General features: G+C 39.7%; 1 protein-coding gene across 2 annotated transcripts in view; it reads right to left on the bottom strand.

The window, feature by feature from the left end:
- The window catches only part of LOC127422033 (transcription elongation factor SPT5), a 35,277-nt gene that overhangs the window by 13,267 nt on the left and 3,490 nt on the right, over positions 1 to 18,520 (bottom strand). The window contains exons 3-21 of one of the 2 annotated variants that reach the window (XM_051665359.1): positions 15,158 to 15,317; positions 14,967 to 15,032; positions 13,480 to 13,491; positions 12,712 to 12,781; positions 12,540 to 12,608; positions 10,179 to 10,244; positions 10,050 to 10,080; positions 9,895 to 9,963; positions 9,270 to 9,521; positions 9,009 to 9,098; positions 8,859 to 8,929; positions 8,657 to 8,762; positions 8,452 to 8,545; positions 8,212 to 8,348; positions 5,965 to 6,120; positions 5,671 to 5,817; positions 3,328 to 3,474; positions 3,095 to 3,220; positions 2,926 to 3,010 (exon numbers count right to left, since the gene is read on the bottom strand). In XM_051665359.1, the coding sequence (XP_051521319.1) occupies positions 2,926 to 3,010; positions 3,095 to 3,220; positions 3,328 to 3,474; positions 5,671 to 5,817; positions 5,965 to 6,120; positions 8,212 to 8,348; positions 8,452 to 8,545; positions 8,657 to 8,762; positions 8,859 to 8,929; positions 9,009 to 9,098; positions 9,270 to 9,521; positions 9,895 to 9,963; positions 10,050 to 10,080; positions 10,179 to 10,244; positions 12,540 to 12,608; positions 12,712 to 12,781; positions 13,480 to 13,491; positions 14,967 to 15,032; positions 15,158 to 15,317 (1,954 nt within the window). The remainder of the gene's footprint in view (positions 1 to 2,925; positions 3,011 to 3,094; positions 3,221 to 3,327; positions 3,475 to 5,670; positions 5,818 to 5,964; positions 6,121 to 8,211; positions 8,349 to 8,451; positions 8,546 to 8,656; positions 8,763 to 8,858; positions 8,930 to 9,008; positions 9,099 to 9,269; positions 9,522 to 9,894; positions 9,964 to 10,049; positions 10,081 to 10,178; positions 10,245 to 12,539; positions 12,609 to 12,711; positions 12,782 to 13,479; positions 13,492 to 14,966; positions 15,033 to 15,157; positions 15,318 to 18,520) is intronic. The other variant, XM_051665360.1, reaches the window with a different exon arrangement.

Genomic DNA, 18,520 nt, shown 5'->3' with positions numbered 1-18,520 from the left:
TGACTTCTAGACAGATCAAATATAAAGTCATAAGGGGGATGGCAAAGAGACACATTATTAGAACATTAGTTTTGTGAAAGTAACATTTATATTGTTGCCAAATTGCTTCCAAAACATTAATGCGACTGTGGCAGCGGGGCGTGGTCAAGCATCTCTCCGGAGAGAGAGAAAGCGGTAAGGGCGCTTACACCTGAGCTAAATTATGTCTAACACCTGTCTCTAATTTCAGTGAGCACGGGGAGAGCAGCATAAAAAGAGCCACACCGCAAGTAGACAAGAGAGAGAGAAACAAGTGTGCAGCATTGTCAAACTGTTTTCCATTTCATGTTGAAGCTATTGAGGGTTTGTGAAGAAGTTTGTTTATTTTTGAGAGTGAAAACCCTGAAAGAGTGTATCTGCTGCAGTGAAGAGAATAAAACGCCTACCTGAACCAGGAAATCTGCTTCTCGCCGCCTCCTTTCATTGAGAAGTGTTACACTGGTGCCGAAATCTGGGAAAAGGTTTGAAGATGGATGGAAGTCGCCCCGTAGAGTCCTCCTAGTTGGCTGAGATCCTCCAAGCCCTCGCTGGCTTACATCGGAGCCACCAGCAATCCCTGCTTGAGCTCCGGCAAGATCAAGACCACCGGTTTGCGGAGCTCATGCACGCTCAAGCAGAAGTCCGACAGGCGATCCGGAGCCTCCTCAGCCAGAAGGCATCCCCAACCGCGACCCCAGACACCTACACGCCGTTACCCTGCCTGCGTTACAGAAGATGGGGACGGCGGACGACCCAGAGGCGTTCCTGGATCTGTTCGAACGCACCGCCGAGATCTGAGGCTGGCCGCTCGGCCAGTGGGCGGCCCGACTCATCCCGCTACTGTCCAGCTCGCGGCTCAACAACTGCCAGTGACGAGCCTCCTGGCTTACGGAGACTTAAAGAAAGCCATCCTGCAACGGGTTGGTCGGAGTCCGGAAGAAAGTCGTCAACTCTTCCGAAGCCTGAAGTTGGAGAGCTCCGACCGCCCGTTTGCCTTCACCCAACGGCTCCGCGACGCCTGCAGAAGATGGTTGCTAGCGGGGGACCGCGGCGTCCACGGGATCATCGACCAGGTGGTACTGGAGCAATTAATACATCGACTGCCAAAGGGGATGGCAGAGTGGGTCCAGTGCCATCGCCCGGCGTCGCTGGAGGAAGCCGTCCGGCTTGCGGAGGACCACATCCTGAGGGCAGAAGAGCCCTCCCACTCTCTCTCTCTCTCTCTTCCCCATCTCATTCCCCTCCCCTCTCGTTCTGCTCTCTCTCCAGGTCCCGTTCCTGCCCCATGCAGACGAGGAGGACTTCAGCAACTGAGACCAGTTCCCCGGGTGTGGGAGGCGACACCTTCCCCTATCCCGATGCCCCGCCACTCTCCCCCTCAGGGGGGGGGTGCCCACATACGCAAGTGCAGGCGTAGCGCCTGGGCCAGCCTGCTGGAGGTGCGGGGACCCGGACCACTTCCGGGATCAGTGCCCTCTGATGGAGCTGGGGACGGTGGTGCGGGTCTCTGACCTCCCACAGGCTGACCCCGAGCGGGCTGGAGCGTACCGGATACCAGTAAGTGTCAAGGGGGGTACTCCCCAAGCATTGGTGGACACCGGGTGTAATCAAACCACTATCCACCAACGCTTGGTTCAACCCGAGGCGTTGGACACAACTAAAACGGTGAAGGTGAAATGTGTACATGGGGATATTCACAAGTATCCGGTGGTGACCCTGACGATTAAATTTCGGGGGAAAAAGCATAAAGTGAAGGCCGCGGTTAGTTCCCGCCTCACCCATCCGCTGATTTTGGGGACTGATTGACCTGACTTTAGAGTTTTATTAAAGGGAATTTGTGCGGATGGGACCTATATGAAGTTAGGGAGATGTGCAATGTGCGATGCTCTGGCAGGGGAGCCGTCCTCGACAGCTCCACATCATAATGACGAGAGAGGGGGAGAGGCTGCGGCCCCTCCCCTTCTCAGGGAATTCCCTGAGGGGGATTTCCCTTTGGAGCAGTCGCGAGACGAAACCCTCAAACACGCCTTCGACCAAGTGAGAGTCATCGATGGTCAAAGACTCCAGCCGGACATCGCCCTTTCATACCCCTATTTTGCGATTATAAATGAGCGCTTGTATAGAGTGACACAGGACGCTCAGACTAAAGAGGATACAACCCAACTTTTGATTCGAAGGAGCCGTCGGGAAATGGTATTCCAGGCGGCTCATTATAATCCCATGGCGGGTCACTTAGGAGAAAGGAAAACACTGAACCGTCTAATAGCCCGTTTCTATTGGCAGGCATTGGCTGCGATGTCCGCAGGTGGTGTGCGGCATGCCGCGAATGCCAGCTGGTTAATTATGTCTAACACCTGTCTCTAATTTCAGTGAGCACGGGGAGAGCAGCATAAAAAGAGCCACACCGCAAGTAGACGAGAGAGAGAGAGAAACAAGTGTGCAGCATTGTCAAACTGTTTTCCATTTCATGTTGAAGCTATTGAGGGTTTGTGAAGAAGTTTGTTTATTTTTGAGAGTGAATTATTGAACGGAGTGAAAACCCTGAAAGAGTGTATCTGCTGCAGTGAAGAGAATAAAATGCCTACCTGAACCAGGAAATCTGCTTCTCACCTCCTCCTTTCATTGAGAAGTGTTACAGCGACAGTATAATGAATAAACCTGTGGTTAAGTGCCTTATGATGACAGCTCAACGAATGCCCATTTTTTGAATGGGACGTGGAGGCTGGAGATCAAGTGCACACTAGGTGACATCAGCCGAAAAGGTGGATCAAGTAATTATATTTTGATTAAAGATTACGAACACATATTTCTTTTTGAAATAACGTGCACTGATGAATTGTGTAAAATGAATTAGGAAAGTACATAGGGTCAATTTGGATTTCACATCAATTAAAGGATATGACTCACCACCTCCTCCTGGGTGCATTGGGCTGCTGATCCGTGGACTCATTGGAGCAAAGCCTCCTACTGTGAAATTGGTCACATCTCTAGGCTTTGGGAACAAGAGGGGACAATCCTAATATAGGCAAGTTGAGAAAATATGCTTTGTTCCCAGATTGAGTAAAACAGGGCCTACCTTTGAGCCTCCTGCTAGAACGAGGTGGCGTGTCTTACAGACAAACATGCCTCCATTCTCAACCAGCTTCTTACAGTGAAGAAAAGCAAAGCCTCTGAAGAGATGGCGAATTTCACCTTCACGGCCCTGACAAACACAGAACACATTCATGGATGAGTAGAAGTATGTCATAAATTCAAAGTAAATTATTCCAATGCAGTTGTCAGACTTTCCCACACTTCTCTAGTATTTACCGAGTGAGGTCCATCGATGACTTTCACAATATCTTTCACATGGATGTTGTTTTGCTCAGAGTCAAGAGCGACAGCAAAGCGATTGTCCTTCCGCCGGTTCACTGCCTGATGCCGCACAGTTAAAACTTTCCCGTGCATGTTCAGAACCTAAAAATTAGCCATTTTAAAACAGAACACAGTGGTACTATAAGGGAGAGATGGACCACTTGTAGAAAAATTAATGGGAGAAATCACAATGCTCAATATGGCAGCTAAAGGAATAAAAGTCCCACCTTAGGTTAGAGCCAATCACCACATTGACAGTGTTAATCTTCACACAGATTTTTATATGATATAAAATATAATTATTCTTTTGATGAAAATGTCTTAAATTTAGACAATATTTTGTCATGTCATATTCATTCATTTTAGTCCATTTGACTCTGACTAAAAAGGCATACTATTTTAAGGCTTAAACATACTTTGGTTATCCGCTTTTTGGATCAAATCGCCACAGTATGCATGAAGCAAATATCGTCATTAGCAGTCTGCGCGGACTGTCTGGGTATGGCCCAGTTTTTCGACATGCAGACAGTCCTCGTCCGTTGAGTGTACTAAAAGAGTATAACAAACCAGTTGTAGTAAATATGTGTCAAACACGTTTGTGTTGAACAGTCGGATGACATTCCAGGAATCTCAGTTTATGGCAAAGCCCCTCCCTAACTGTCAAGGCAAGGAAAAATAGCTACATTTTTATTGGACCGTGGTGGACCAACACAAACAGTTGTCAAGCAGCCATCAGATAAGCGGCTCAGACAACTACCAGACACCTAAGAAAAAAAAAGCCCCTTCCAACACATTGGAAAGGTACTTCTCATTGGTCCATGAGTTGTTTCTCAGTAACCTCTCAAACCCCCCATCCAAAGGTTTGCCCTAAGACCAGAGTTGGGAAAGACCATAAAAATTCCTAAAGACCTCTCGAAGCAGCATTAACCTCCTGAGACCCCCACATGACTGCTGTGTGCATTTTCCATTTCTCTTTTTGATTTTTAACTAGTAGAACCTAATAAAGCAAAAAGAAAAATTTTCTAGAGCAAACAGTTTTCCTAAAAATTAATGTCCACGTGTGGACAGCGAGACTACACTGTGAAAGTTTAAATATCACTAAGCAATAGAAAGTCTGATTTTTTTCATCAAATTGCTGATTTTGTTTCCAGGACTGTTGGTTATTCATGTTTTTGAGATATTATAGACATTACAGGTGATTTTCTGTAAAGCTGAATAAATAATTCTTATTCAAAGTAATGTCCAGCATCATCCAATCACTGCCAGCCATGTTAAAATAAAATGTAGCATTATAAAATTCAGAATCTATGTACTGATTTCCATTGTCCCATGACTGTCAAACATGTTTAGTGGTCCAAACATCATCTGCTGCCTGAAACTGATCTTTTGGTTGGATATTACAATTTAATGCACTTAGCTGCATAGAAAGCTATAGGATGGTCCCTTGCTCACTATTTAGTGAATGACTTAACCTCAGTATGCTGTGACTGTCTGTCTTCACTGGTTTCAGAGCAGTTCAAAATGCACCTTCTTTTCAGCCTAACTCCATATAAAGCCTCTGAAAGCAACATTTTTCAGCTTTTGGATGAACCCATTTATTCTCAATGTGAAAATGCATAATAAATATATAGAAATGCATTTAATAATGTTAATGAATATAATCAACAGCAGAAAATGTTTCCATCACCGAACTCAACGCTCGATCAAGCTGAACATAAATATCACTTTAAAACCTCTTTTCAGAGACCCTGGCATTAGTGTATACTATCAGTTTATGAATTTCGAATGTTCTTTAGATTGTATAACCTGTGTATTGAAAGTCTAACAAATAATCTTTGAGTTTTTTGTTTAATTAGAAATAAGGTTTTCACCTTATTAATTAACAGAGAAACAGCTATTTATCTTTTCATAAGTCACTAATAGTCATACATTGCCATTGCTACATCCAATTCAACCACTTGCATCTTTTTATTTTAGAATGTGCATTATCAGGCCATTTTTTTTTTAGGAGCTAAAGCAGCATGATATATTATACCACTGTTGTCATATCTTACTGACATATGGTACGGAAGTATAAACATAATAATCAGCTTTTCCCCATACAAGTAGATTGGAGTTGTACTTGCATGAAAATAAAATATCTGCCTAAGGGTGTTCCCAAGATTGCCACAGAACAAACTGACTGGTTTTAAAGGGGCCGTGCTATCGCTGAGAATAATCAAATCCACTAGAAGTGTACTATAAGATTCTGCTTATGGGAAATTACACTTCAACTTACTAGTTACACTGAGATTTTACCTGGAAGGTCTCTCTCTCCAGCCTGACGATAACACCCACAGTTTGGGGGTCTAACTGTACCAGCTCTCCCCACTCATGCTGGCCTCCTGCATCCACACCTGAGGCAGTCTCAGAGCACAGCTGCAGGTCCCGCGGCAAGACCTTCAACTGGAACAAAACGACACATATACAGTATATAATCAGACATGTAGAAAACACACAAACATTGACTGCAGTATATTGTGTTTTTCTATTCAGGGTTTACATAAATGATTGCTTGTAATATCCTGGATAAAGCTTGTTGGTGAAGCTTACCTCATGCATGGTGAGGTCAGAGAAAAGAATGACAAAGTTCTCCTCCACTCGGACTATGAGGCCTGTGTCACCTTCATAACGCCCCGCGATAACCTTCACATGGTCACCCATACGAAAGTACTTCCTCAACTCGTGAGCTGGAAACTCAAGAGGGTCCTGATCAAAGACAAGCAGAGCTTTAATTTCCCTTCTTAGTTTAAAATAAAAAATACAAGTACTATGTAGACATACTCTAATGCAAAGCTTCAAAAATAGGTCAAAAATCATCATGGTCATGTCAAAGGAGATGTTTGGCAGAGATGTTAAAATTCAGTTAAAGCGACACCAGTGCCACCGAAAGGAATTGCAAATATAAACAAAATTTTTTAAATGAATACGCCCCTCGTCTGCTTTTGTTCAAACCTTCAAATAGTCCCGCCCCCAACTCATGCCACTGAGTAACGTTGTTGGGTGGGGTCCAAGCGTGTCGCTTAAAACAAACACAGGATTTTTAGTGCCACAGAGACACAGTTTTTACAGTTTGAGAAAATTAACCTATGAATGTCTTATTTATAGTTGTCTGTGCATATTAAGCTGGGATAGTAAGAAAGAAAGTATTTTAACAATCAAAATGTTTCATACTTCCGCTTTTACTCACTCCATGACTTTTTTCGTGGAACACAAAATAAGTAAGGCAGAATGACAGCCTCAGTGACAATTCACTATCAAAGTATGAAAAACAAATGCAATGAAAGTGAATGGCTTACATTCCACCTAATATATCCTTTTGTGTTTGGAACAACATGAGTAAATGATGACAGATTTTTTTTATTCTCTATATAATGTCTATTTAATTTTAGCAACTTGTTGGGGATTGTTACTCTTTTTACTTTTGAAAAGGATAGCCAATAACTGAGGTAATTTACTGCCTGGCCAAAAAAAGTCACCGTTTGTACTTAAACAGATACTTAAGAGCCTATGACTGGATCATTATTGCAGTGAATCACTGGAATTGGGTTAAGAACTGGCCAATGCATTATTAAAACCTGGAAGGATAGTGGTGAACCATCAGCCTCATGGAAGATATGTGGTCGGAAAAAAAATCTTGAATGATCGTGATCGGAGATCACTAAAATCTTGAAGTCACATCATCAAAAAAACGACAGTAGAACTAACGACTATATTTAATAGTGAAAACTGAGCATTTCCACATGCACAATGCAATGAGAACTTACAGGATTGGGACTAAACAGCTGCGTGGCCACAAGAAAAAAAAAACTGAAAAAACTACAGTTTTCTAGGGAGCATAAAGATTGGACTATGGAGCAATGGTAAAAGGTCATGTGGTCTGATGAGTCCAGATTTACCCTATCCCAAAGCGATGTGCGCATCAGGATAAGAACAGAAGCGCATGAAGCGATGCACCCGTCATGCATAGTGCCCACTGTGCAAGCCTCTGTTGGCAGTGTTATGATCTATGGTTGCTTCAATAGGTCAGTTCTAGGCTCAGCAACGTTATGCAGCAATAAAATTGCTAAAAACAAAAAAATAATAAATAAAGTCAGATGAACACCTGAATGTACTGAATGACCAGGTAATCCCATCAATTGATTTTTTTTCCACTGACGGCATGGGCATATTCCAGGACAACAATGCCAAGATTCACCAGGCTCAAATTGTGAAAGAGTGGTTCAGGGAGCATGAAGAATCATTTTCACACATGAATTGGCCACCACAGAGTCCTGACCTTAACCCCATTGAAAGTCTTTGGGATGTGCTGGTCAAGACTTTACGGAGTTGTTCGACTCTCCCGTCATCAATACAAGATCTCGGCCAAAAATGTATGCAACACTGGACAGAAATATATATTGTGACATTGCATAAGGTTGTCGAAATAATGCCACGACGAATGCACGCCGTAATCAAAGCTAAAGGCGGTCCAACGAAATATTAGAATATGCTACTTTTTTTTTTGGCTAGGCAGTATATAAGTCTTAAGGGTACAGTAGCAAAAACAGCTTGTTTAATTCATGGTCCCATAGAGGATGTAAAATGGTCATGTAAAACTAACAAGCATCTGTTTATTTATTTTTTTGGTGTAAGAAACCTTGACCAACAGTACAATATGGCCCCCTTGATTGCTCATTTAGGCTTTGCTTGAGTAACTAAGCTTAAATGAACTTAGAGAACTCAAATGAAGATTTGTAACGAGACACTTATTTGCCTCTTGACACTGTATTTACACTGGAAATGTGACAATTTGCTTACCTTGAGGTCCTCATGCTTGGGCATGATGGTGATCTTGTTGCCATCCACACTAAGGATTTTGCCCTGGAGGTTGATCAATTCTCCCTCACACACCTCCACATTGTCTCCTGACTGAAGATTATGTTCTCGCTCTTTACCTGTGGAAAAAGAAAAAAAAATTCTCCAAAAATGTATTCTTAGATCTATGGACTGAGCAATCAGACAAATGGACAAAGACAAGCTTGTTGACATGGGTTGTACCTGTGGTCTCTGTGACCACTTCCAGGTCAATACCCTCTGGTTGGTCCTCAAACTTCTCCAGCTCTGACAGTGTGGGTTTGACCCCTTCTGTGATCTACAGCAGAAGACAAAACAGGGAAGGTTGTGAAACAAATAAGGAACAATTTGACAAAATAAACAGGCCTAGAACTAACATAACAAAATCAATTAGTGTAAAGGCACTTACCACAGCTGACATGGCAAAACTTTTGAACAGGAAACCTTTGCGGCTGTAGCGGTTGCCTTCAAATATCATGAAATCACCATCATGGCTGACCTCACCACCAATAGACCTGTTGAGCAGAGTGCAAATGTCAATATGACAAACATGCTTTTTCATAGACTTTTCAGAGTCTAACTCATAGATTAAAAAAAACTTTTATCATTACCGGATCTTTTCAGCATCAAAAAGCCTCTGAGCAGGTCTCTTAAACTTCTTTCTCTTTGCAAACCAGTCTTTCTACAAACCAAACGATAAAGACAAGGTCAGGTCACTACAATATCACATTTGATTACTGTATCATTATAATGCATCCTACCATGCTCATCCTTGCTTTGATACGGTCCAAATCAATACGAGGAATCATTTTCAGTGAGATCGTATTTTGGCTCGGTTCGACATAGTCAACCTGTCAGAGGCAAATAATCAAAACACAAAAATCACCTAAACACATAACACTGCTTTAACACCCACAAAGAAAACTTAACATCAAAGTAATTCAAGTGAACCTAGTAATACTTTCAGGATACATATGCTTTATGACATTGGGGAGTTTAACCTATTCTTTTAGGGTACCCACCTGGGCGATGTCATCTTTATAAAGGCCTCTCTTAAGACGAACCCAAGACTTGGGCTTAAGGTTAGTCACTTCCTTAACCACTTTCAGGACATCTGTCATCTCTTTAATAGGCACCATCTGCTGGTTCCAGAAGCCCATGCGAAGATTGCCAACACCCTCAATGGCAGCCTTGACATGGGTCTGTTTATATGCCTCCACGTAGATATAACCTTTGACATGCTCAGGGGCCACCACAGATTTAATTTGAAGTGGCTGTGTAGAGAGAAAAGGACAACATAGACCCCAGGTCCTCAAGTAAACATCTACTACATATTCTGCAAAAAGACATTAAATGTAAACAGTTTCTCCATTAATGCAGCATTTGAACATTTCAAAAGGATTTAAGGGGGTAAGCATTGATCTAGATGTACAGTGGGCCCAAAGGTCTGAGACAAGGGCTGGACGATAAAATGATCTTGATATTTATATAAAAAAAATAAAAATAAAAATAAATACAATCCTCGATATCGATGATAAACTTTTGAGTAATTTTCGATATGTAGCTTATGTTCTACATCTAGACCAGGGGTCTCGATCATATGTTTCGTAAATTCACTGATCTCAGATAAGACATTGGAAAACATACTGTATCCGTGCATTGATAAGCGATGAATTTCCGCATCAGGGAGATGGCAGTTGCTCTCTCCTCTCCAATCTACATTGAAACAGAAGAAGAATTAAACATATAGCCACCTCATCACATCACCAAAGAGTAACAAGTTAAATATTTCCAGTACTAACCTTACATTTAACAGTCCACAAATTAGGATCCCTGTAAAAGAAAACATAATACATGACAAACTGTCTTTTCAATACATATTTAATTTAGCAAGTTTCTTTACAAGGATCAATAAATAAATTTTTACATACTTGACCCCAGGAAGCAACTGTTGCTGGGTGATGTCATCAGAAAGGTCTTCAGAGCCACCATAGAAACTGGGGTAAATAAAAAAATATATTAAACAGAAAAAAAATAAAAAATCCTGTTTGATCCTCCAGAGACCCCGCATCCACATGCGAGGACATTATGTTTTGGCTTCACTATAGGCTATGCATTTCTTATTTTATTGAAACAGACTGATCTCAGTTCAGGAGATTCTAGGCTTTCATTAAAGGGTTAAACCTTCGAGGCACAAGTCATGTGACAAAACACGACGCTGACCTCAGCTGAGTTTGTCTTTGGGAGAAACGATAACAAAACTACATCTGGTAAGAAACCTCATGAAGTTTTTATATTAAAACCAGTTTGAGTCAAAAGAGTAGAGTCTCTATTTTCCAGTGTCATTTAAAAAATTTCATAGATTTATCATGAAATGGCACGCTGTTAAACACAATAGGGCTGAAACGATTAGTTGACTTTATCGACAACATCGACAATAAAAAATTGCAGACAAAGATTTTCGTTGTCGAATAGTCTTTGATCTCATTTAACATAACATCAGATAAAAAACTAATGATGAGAGCAGCACAGCAGCCTGACTGAGGAGAGGAAGAATTACACAGCTCACAGTCAAGGTGCACTCTAAACTTTCCATACAGCTTCAGGTGATGTAGATCACAAAATATGAGGGAATTATTCAAAAATACCAAATAAGTAAATACAGAAACACTCTCGTTGTGGAATAAGAGCTGGAGCTCTTTAAAGGAAACACCCTGGCGTTACATCTTTAATGCAGCTATATGTAATGCGTTATAGCTTTAATATTTCTCTGTTCGGTCAGCACCTCTTCTATAAGTTGCGCTTATGTCCCGATTTAAGGGAGAGAGATTGAAACTGCACCCAGCTGAGGCACACTCTGTCGCGATGAAGCTCGTCCCTTGAGCGCGCACGCTTAATGCAGCTAGATTATAACGTGATGGCTCGTGACTTATTGAATCATAATATGTCACTCTGCATTTATTATCGTGAAGAAGATTGGCAATACGCAGCTTTATTAATAAGAGAGTTTTTTATTTGTGAGTTAAAGATGGATTGAAATGAACAAAAAGGTGAGAGAGGGTAGTCTTCGCCCCATTATACACTGCAACAAAATATGTTTTGGATTTGTTTTGGCTTGTTTTATAATATAAATATTTAAAACTCCTTTAAAACAACGTACATTTACTTTAGCAGCTATACTGCAGAAGAAAAAAACTGTTATCGGAGAATGTTGAATATAATATTAAAAATACAAATATTTTAAAATATCTAAAAATCCTTTATAAAATGATGCATTCACCTGAGAAGCAGCATATAAGATGTTTAAACTTGCTTTTAGAGAACAGATCTTGAATATAAGTGTATTTTGTCTTTACTGCACTTGCAGAAGTATAACCAAGTTTTATATATACAATATTTATAATACACTTATATTTAAGATACATTCTCTTAAAGCAAGTCTAAATATCTTATATGTTGCTTCTCAAGTAAATGTATCTTGTTTTAAGGATTTTTAGATGATTTTAAATGGAAAAAAAGACAAAAACACTTGATAACAATAGGATTTTTTTACTGAATTAAAGTATATTTTTACCCTTTAATTCAGTGAATGTCATTTAGAGGTATTTTTAAAAGATGATTTTGTCCTTTATTGTTAGTAAGCATGTTTAATACAAACTTTTAAGTCGGGGCACAAGCTGAATAATCGGTTAAGAGCCAATGATTAATCGTTGCAATAATCGTCCGAATAGTCGAATAATTATTCTAATAATCGTAAGATTAATCGATTATCAGAATAATCGTTAGCTGTAGCCCTAAAACACAATGACCAAGTACGTGGACTATAGGCTCAATTTCCTTAAAATATCCTACATTCACTGTGCATTATCATATTGCGAATAAATGGATGCATCCAAAAGCTGGAAAATGTTGCTTTCAGAAGGTTAATACGGAGTTATGATGAAAATAAGGTGCATTTCAAACTGTTCTGAGACCAGTGCAGACAAACGGCATACTGGAGGTAAAGTCATTCCCTAATTAGGGAGAAAGGGAGCATCCTATAGCTTTTCCTATAATGTTTTTTTGCATGTTTCTTAGGGGCTACTAGTTACAAATCAAAAAGGGGAATGGAAAATGCACACAGCAGTCGCACTCGGGCTACAGGAGATTAAAAGCATTTTGAAGAATTATCTCGGAGCCTAAATCTACACTAAATTAACACAACACGTAAAAGTCTTTGCATTCCATTAAAATACTGTACACTATGTAACAGAATGTGAATCCACAAGCATGCATGAAATTGGTTGACTTACTGCTCGCCTCCTGAGGACTTGGCATATTTCCTCATGTAGTATTCCCCCAGAGCTTCCTCTCGTGAGTCCCTGAAAGAAAAAAGGTGAACAACAGTTATTTTTAATATCTCTATCCACTAGTTTTTCAGTGCAGATATAGCCATATGAATTGTGTGCAGTGTAGTTGTCACACCTCCAGAGATTCTGCAACCTCCTTGAACCAGAGTGATCCTCATCCAGAACTACGTGGTCAATGTTGGAAACTAACAAATGGAATAGTAATAAACAATTCAAATCACAAAAATCTAAAGAATAAATGCAGGGCTCAACAATAAGGATGGCCAAGGGTCAAAGAGTTTCGGGCCAGAGGATGGAACAGTCACTTGCAATTGAATATAATCTTTAACAAGCTGACACAGATGAGTTGTGAAAATTGTGAGAATGATTTGACAGTCTTCAAAGCATCAGTCTGAATGGGTCAAAAGTGTGTATGCCAACTGTATGACAACGTTTTCCAGCAAAAGTGGACTTAAGAATTTATAACTGCCATGGAGTTATATTACAGATATATAATTTTCAAATTTTTGTAAAAAGAAAAAAGTCCAGTTTGATACTGGAGTTTTTAATGAAAATATAAATTTTTCTGAACAAAAATATGTGAATAAAAATAAATTATTTTTGTGCTGGGCCAGTGGAAATATTGGCAGGGTAAGTACAAATTTCAACTACTATTGCTTAACTTAATTGTTGAGCCCTGAAATAACATTGTGGTAAGCCAAAAAAAAGAGTCACGAACACATGGTTTAAAAAAAAAAAAAAAAAAAAAAAAAAAAAAAAAAAAGAGATAAACAACAATAAATAAACAAATAAAAAATAATCACAATAACGCAGCTATGAAAACAGAAGGTTGGTACATAAAAATTGTGAATACCTATGCATACCAGAAAATTTAAACACATACCTTCGGCTTCCTCTGCTCAAATCCAGTGTTGATTTGTGGAGGGAGGAACATGAACCATAATAAATATCATGTGCACACAGCAAACAAAAATAAAAGAAAGGAAAATTACCACTGATGGACATGCTTTCACATGTGACATTTTAAAGATGGAAACTATGTGATGCTGATGTCATGTCACTGTTAGCTGATGCAATACAATAAGCAGATGCAAATACTATAAAAAAAATAAATATTAGGGTTTTCTTGTGTGTTCAAAGGAGCATTTTCAGGCAAATAATCATATTTTGTTCTCTTTTAGTAATCAATTACCCCCCTGTACAGACCCCTTAACCTATTAATTACTAGTGCAATTAAAAATCCTAGCCCAACAGCCTTAATTAACTTTATCTATATTGAAAATAAAAAACTAAAAGAATAAATAAAATGTATTTGCTATCCATACTCCTTGTTGGGAATTTAAGTAAACTAGCCGAACAGCTTTAAAAATCACAGACAAATGTTAGAGGGGGTGCAGAATATGGGAATGGATTTTAATGAATGTGAAACAATGATCTGAGGATTAATCAGTTAAATTAGACAGAAAACAAAGAGCAGAGAAATTTGGAGTTGGTTTACCGTTAACTGAAGGAGGCATGCACAAGAAATAAAGAATCGATGAGCGCAGAGCATACATTCAAATAACTGGCATACATTTCAACAATGCTGAACACCACATTTAGTTCAGTTTACTATTATTTCAGCTATAAATGCCTCCATTTAATTACATTTTTTAAGCAACAATGCATATGAATATACAGCACATAACAGCCACATATCAACAGATATCACATCTCTAACTTAAAAAGAAACTTAAAGCATACCTATTTAAGGGACAGATACTTAATAATATACACTACTGGTCAAAAGTTTTGAAACACTTGACTGAAATGTTTCTCATGATCTTAAAAATCTTTTGATCTGAAGGTGTATGCTTAAATGTTTGAAATTAGTTTTGTAGACAAAAATATAATTGTGCCACAATATTAATTTATTTCATTACAAAACTAAAATTTTATTTAAAAAAAAAGTTTTTGAAATTGATGACTTGGACTGAATAATAAAGAAAAGCAGCCAATAAGTGCCCAACATAGATGGGAACTCCTTCAATACTGTTTAAAAAGCATGTGAAAAAAATGTGGAAAAAAAAAAAAAAAAAAGATATATATATATAAAATAAAGAATGAGTAAGTGTTTCAAAACTTTTGACCGGTAGTGTAGTTCTTTTTAGTAGTAATGATTCTGTACTACATTCAAAGGGACAATTCAATAAAGTTAATCCCAGTGTTTTAGAGATTTTGGTAATCATCGGTGCTACTCTCCAAAATATATAATGTATGAGAAATCTGAACAGTAAATATCTTACAAATAAGTAACACAGATTAAGAAATGTTATTACATCAAAACATGCACAAATTAGTGTTCACAAAGGGCCTTTCATAATTGCTCACCTTTTTCCAAGATGTCTTCAGCCCCGTCTTCCCATGGATCTTCATCTTCATACTCGTCATCAACATCTAGTCAAAGAGGGAACAAAAGACAGCATAGTTTTTAGATGGTCAGGTATGCAAAAAAAAGTGCCACTATCAAAGAAGTTGTACACTGAATAAATATATAAGATATTGTAAGGAATTTTTCTAACCGGCTTCATCCAAAATGAAGCCACCGTGCCGAGGTTTTTTCCTGGGCCGGTCATCATCCTCTTCTTCCTCTTCATCATATTCCTCCTCGTCCTCCAAATCTTCCCCCTCCTCCTCAGCAGCTTTGTCACTGCCAGCTAAACTCCTCTGTTCTTCTTCATCCTTGAAATGAAAAAACAGTCATAATTATAAAACTGATTAGTCCATCCACTGACAGTTTGATGCACACTGCTGTGAAATAGAGTTTTCCATGCAGGTCTGTTATTGTGGTATCAGAAAAATCCACGACTGAACAGCATGTAAAGGGTTCCCACACATTTTCACCATTGAATTTCTATGAATCTCCACAACTTTTCCACCGGTTCATTTTTCAAAAATTATTTTATAGAGATTACGTTTGCAAAGAGCAATTTCAAGAAGAGGTCGACCGATAATGGATTTTGGCGATACTGTTAACTAAATTTAATGTTAAAAAATGTTCTTCATCTGTCCTTACTGTGACGGGCATAGACATAAGTCAGCAAGACTCCAAAATGAGTAAAATCACAGATGAATATTTGTTGTGCAACCAAATTCCCAATAATAACCAGAAATAAATTAAGATTTGTTGCATAACACGGGACTTTTAATTATAAACAAGCCTGAAATGGACCGTGGACATTTATTTTGAAATGTCTGTGCTTCCAGCTCACAAAACAAAACATGCACTCTTACAATCATCTATAAAGTATTACAAATAAAATCACTACAATTTAAACAATGTCAAATGGGCTAATAAATACTGTATGTGCAGTAATTAATATATAGTAGATCATCATTCTTCTATACTAGATCATCAGTGATCGCTTGTCAATTGTAATACAGTGGAAGTCAGAAGTTTACACACACTTAGGTTGAAGTCATTAAAACTAATTTTTTAACCACTCCACAAATTTCATATTACCAAACTATAGTTTTGGTAAGTCGTTTAGGACATCTACTTTGTGCATGACAAGAAATTTTTCACAGACAGATTGTTTCACTTTTAATTGACTATATCACAATTCCACTGGGTAGAAGTTTACATACACTAAGTTAACTGTGCCTTTAAGCCACTTGGAAAATTCCAGAAAATGATGTCAAGCCTTTAGGCAATTAGCCAATTAGCTTCTGATAGGCTAATTGGAGGTGTACCTGTGGATGTATTTTAAGGCCTACCTTCAAACTCAGTGCCTCTTTGCTTGACATCATGGGAAAATCAAAAGAAATCAGCCAAGAAAGAAAATTCTTGTTCATCCTTGGGAGCAATTTCCAAATGCCCGAAGGTACCACGTTCATCTATACAAACAATATTACGCAAGGATAAACATCATGGGATGCAGCCATCATTCCACTCAGGAAGGAGACGCATTCTGTCTCCTAGAGATGAATGTAGTTTGGTGCGAAAAGTGCAAATCAATCCCAGAATAACAGCAAAGGACCTTGTGAAGCTGCTGGAGGAAACAGGTAGACAAGTATCTATATCCACAGTAAAATGAGTCCTATAACATCATAACCTTAAAGGCTGTTCAGCAAGGAAGAGGCCAATGCTCCAAAACTGCCATAAAAAAGCCAGACTACAGTTTGCAAGTGCACATGGGGACAAAGATCTCACTTTTTGGAGAAATGTACTCTGGTCTGATAAAACAAAAATGTAACCGTCTACCACCCCTGGAGTTTGCTAGTTCGAATCCCAGGGCATGCTGAGTGACTCCAGCCCGGGTCCAACCAAATTGGCCCGGTTGCTAGGGAAGGTAGAGTCACACGGGGTAACCTCCTCATGATCGCTATAATGTGGTTCGCTCTCGGTGGGGCGCGTGGTGAGCTGTGCGTGGATGCTGCGGTGGATGGCGTGAAGCCTCCTCACGCTCTATATCTCCACGGTATGGCGATCAAAAACAAGCCACGTGATAAGATGCACGGATTGACGGTCTCAGACGCGGAAGCAGCTGAGATTCGTCCTCCACCACCCGGATTGAGGTGAGTCACTACGCCACCACGAGGACTTAAAGCACATTGGGAACTGGGCATTCCAAATTGGGAGAAAGAAAAAAAAAACATCGATATGTTTGGAGGAAAAAGGGTGAGGCTTGCAAGCCAAAGAACACTATCCCAACCATGAAGCATGGGGGTGCAGTTTCATGTTGTGGGGGTACTTTGCTGAAACAGGGACTGGTGCACTTCACAAAATAGATGGCAACATGAGGAAGGAAAATAAAATGGATATATAGCAGTTAAAGGTAAAGTTAAAGCATGGTCGCAAATGGGTCTTCCAAATGGACAATGACCCCAATCATACCTCCAAAGTTGTGGCAAAATGGCTTAAGGACAACTAAGTCAAGGTATTGGAGTGGCCATCACAAAGCCCTGACCTCAATCCGATAGAACATTTGTGGGCAGAACTGAAAAAGCATGTTCGAGCAAGGAGGCCTACAAACCTGACTCAGTTACACCTGTTCTGTCTGGATGAATGGGCCAAAATTCCAGCAACTTCTTGTGAGAAGCTTGTGGAAGGCTACCCAAAACGTCTGACCCAAGTTAAACAATTTAAAGGTGCTACCAAATACTAACAAAGTGTATGTAAATGTCTGACCCACTGGGAATGTGATGAAAGAAATAAAAGCTGAAATAAATAATTCTCTCTACTATTATTCTGACATTTCACATTCTTAAAGTAAAGATCCTAACTGACTTAAGATAAGGAAAGTTTTCTATGATTAAATGTCAGGAATTGTGAAAAACTGAGTTTAAATGTATTTGACTAAGGTGTATGTAAACTTCTGACTTCAACCGTGTCTTTTTTTAAATAGCATTTCACTTTACCTGCACTCACACACATCATTAACACATCTCTTCTCACTGGTACCTTTCCCAATACATTTAAGCAAGCTCTAGAAAACTACAGAACGCTCTCTCTCCTCTCATGCATAGCAAAAACACTTGAACGAGTCATGTTCAACCAGGTCTCCTCTTTTCTCTCTCAGAACAATCTGCTAGACAGCAACCAGTCTGGCTTCAAAACGGACACTCTATGGAAACTGCCCTGCCCTGCTGTCCTATACTGAAGCTTTAAGACTGGCAAAGGCTGCATCCAAATCATCTGCTCTCATTCTGCTGGATCTGTCTGCTGCTTTTGACACAGTAAACCAACACTTTCTACTGTCAACCCTCACGGCAAAGGGCATCACAGGAACCGTGCTCCACTGGTTCGAGTCTTACCTAACAGGAAGGTCTTGCAGTGTGTCTTAGAGGGGAATGGTGTCACAATCTCACCAACTAGCTACTGGGGTACCTCAGGGTTCAGTGCTTGGACCTCTCCTCTTCTTCATATACATGTCATCACTGGG

Source organism: Myxocyprinus asiaticus, chromosome 31 (assembly GCF_019703515.2).
Source record: "Myxocyprinus asiaticus isolate MX2 ecotype Aquarium Trade chromosome 31, UBuf_Myxa_2, whole genome shotgun sequence".
NCBI classification, from domain to species: Eukaryota; Metazoa; Chordata; class Actinopteri; order Cypriniformes; family Catostomidae; genus Myxocyprinus; species Myxocyprinus asiaticus.
Note: the sequence above shows the minus strand (reverse complement) of the source record. Positions and strands in the feature narration are given on the sequence as shown.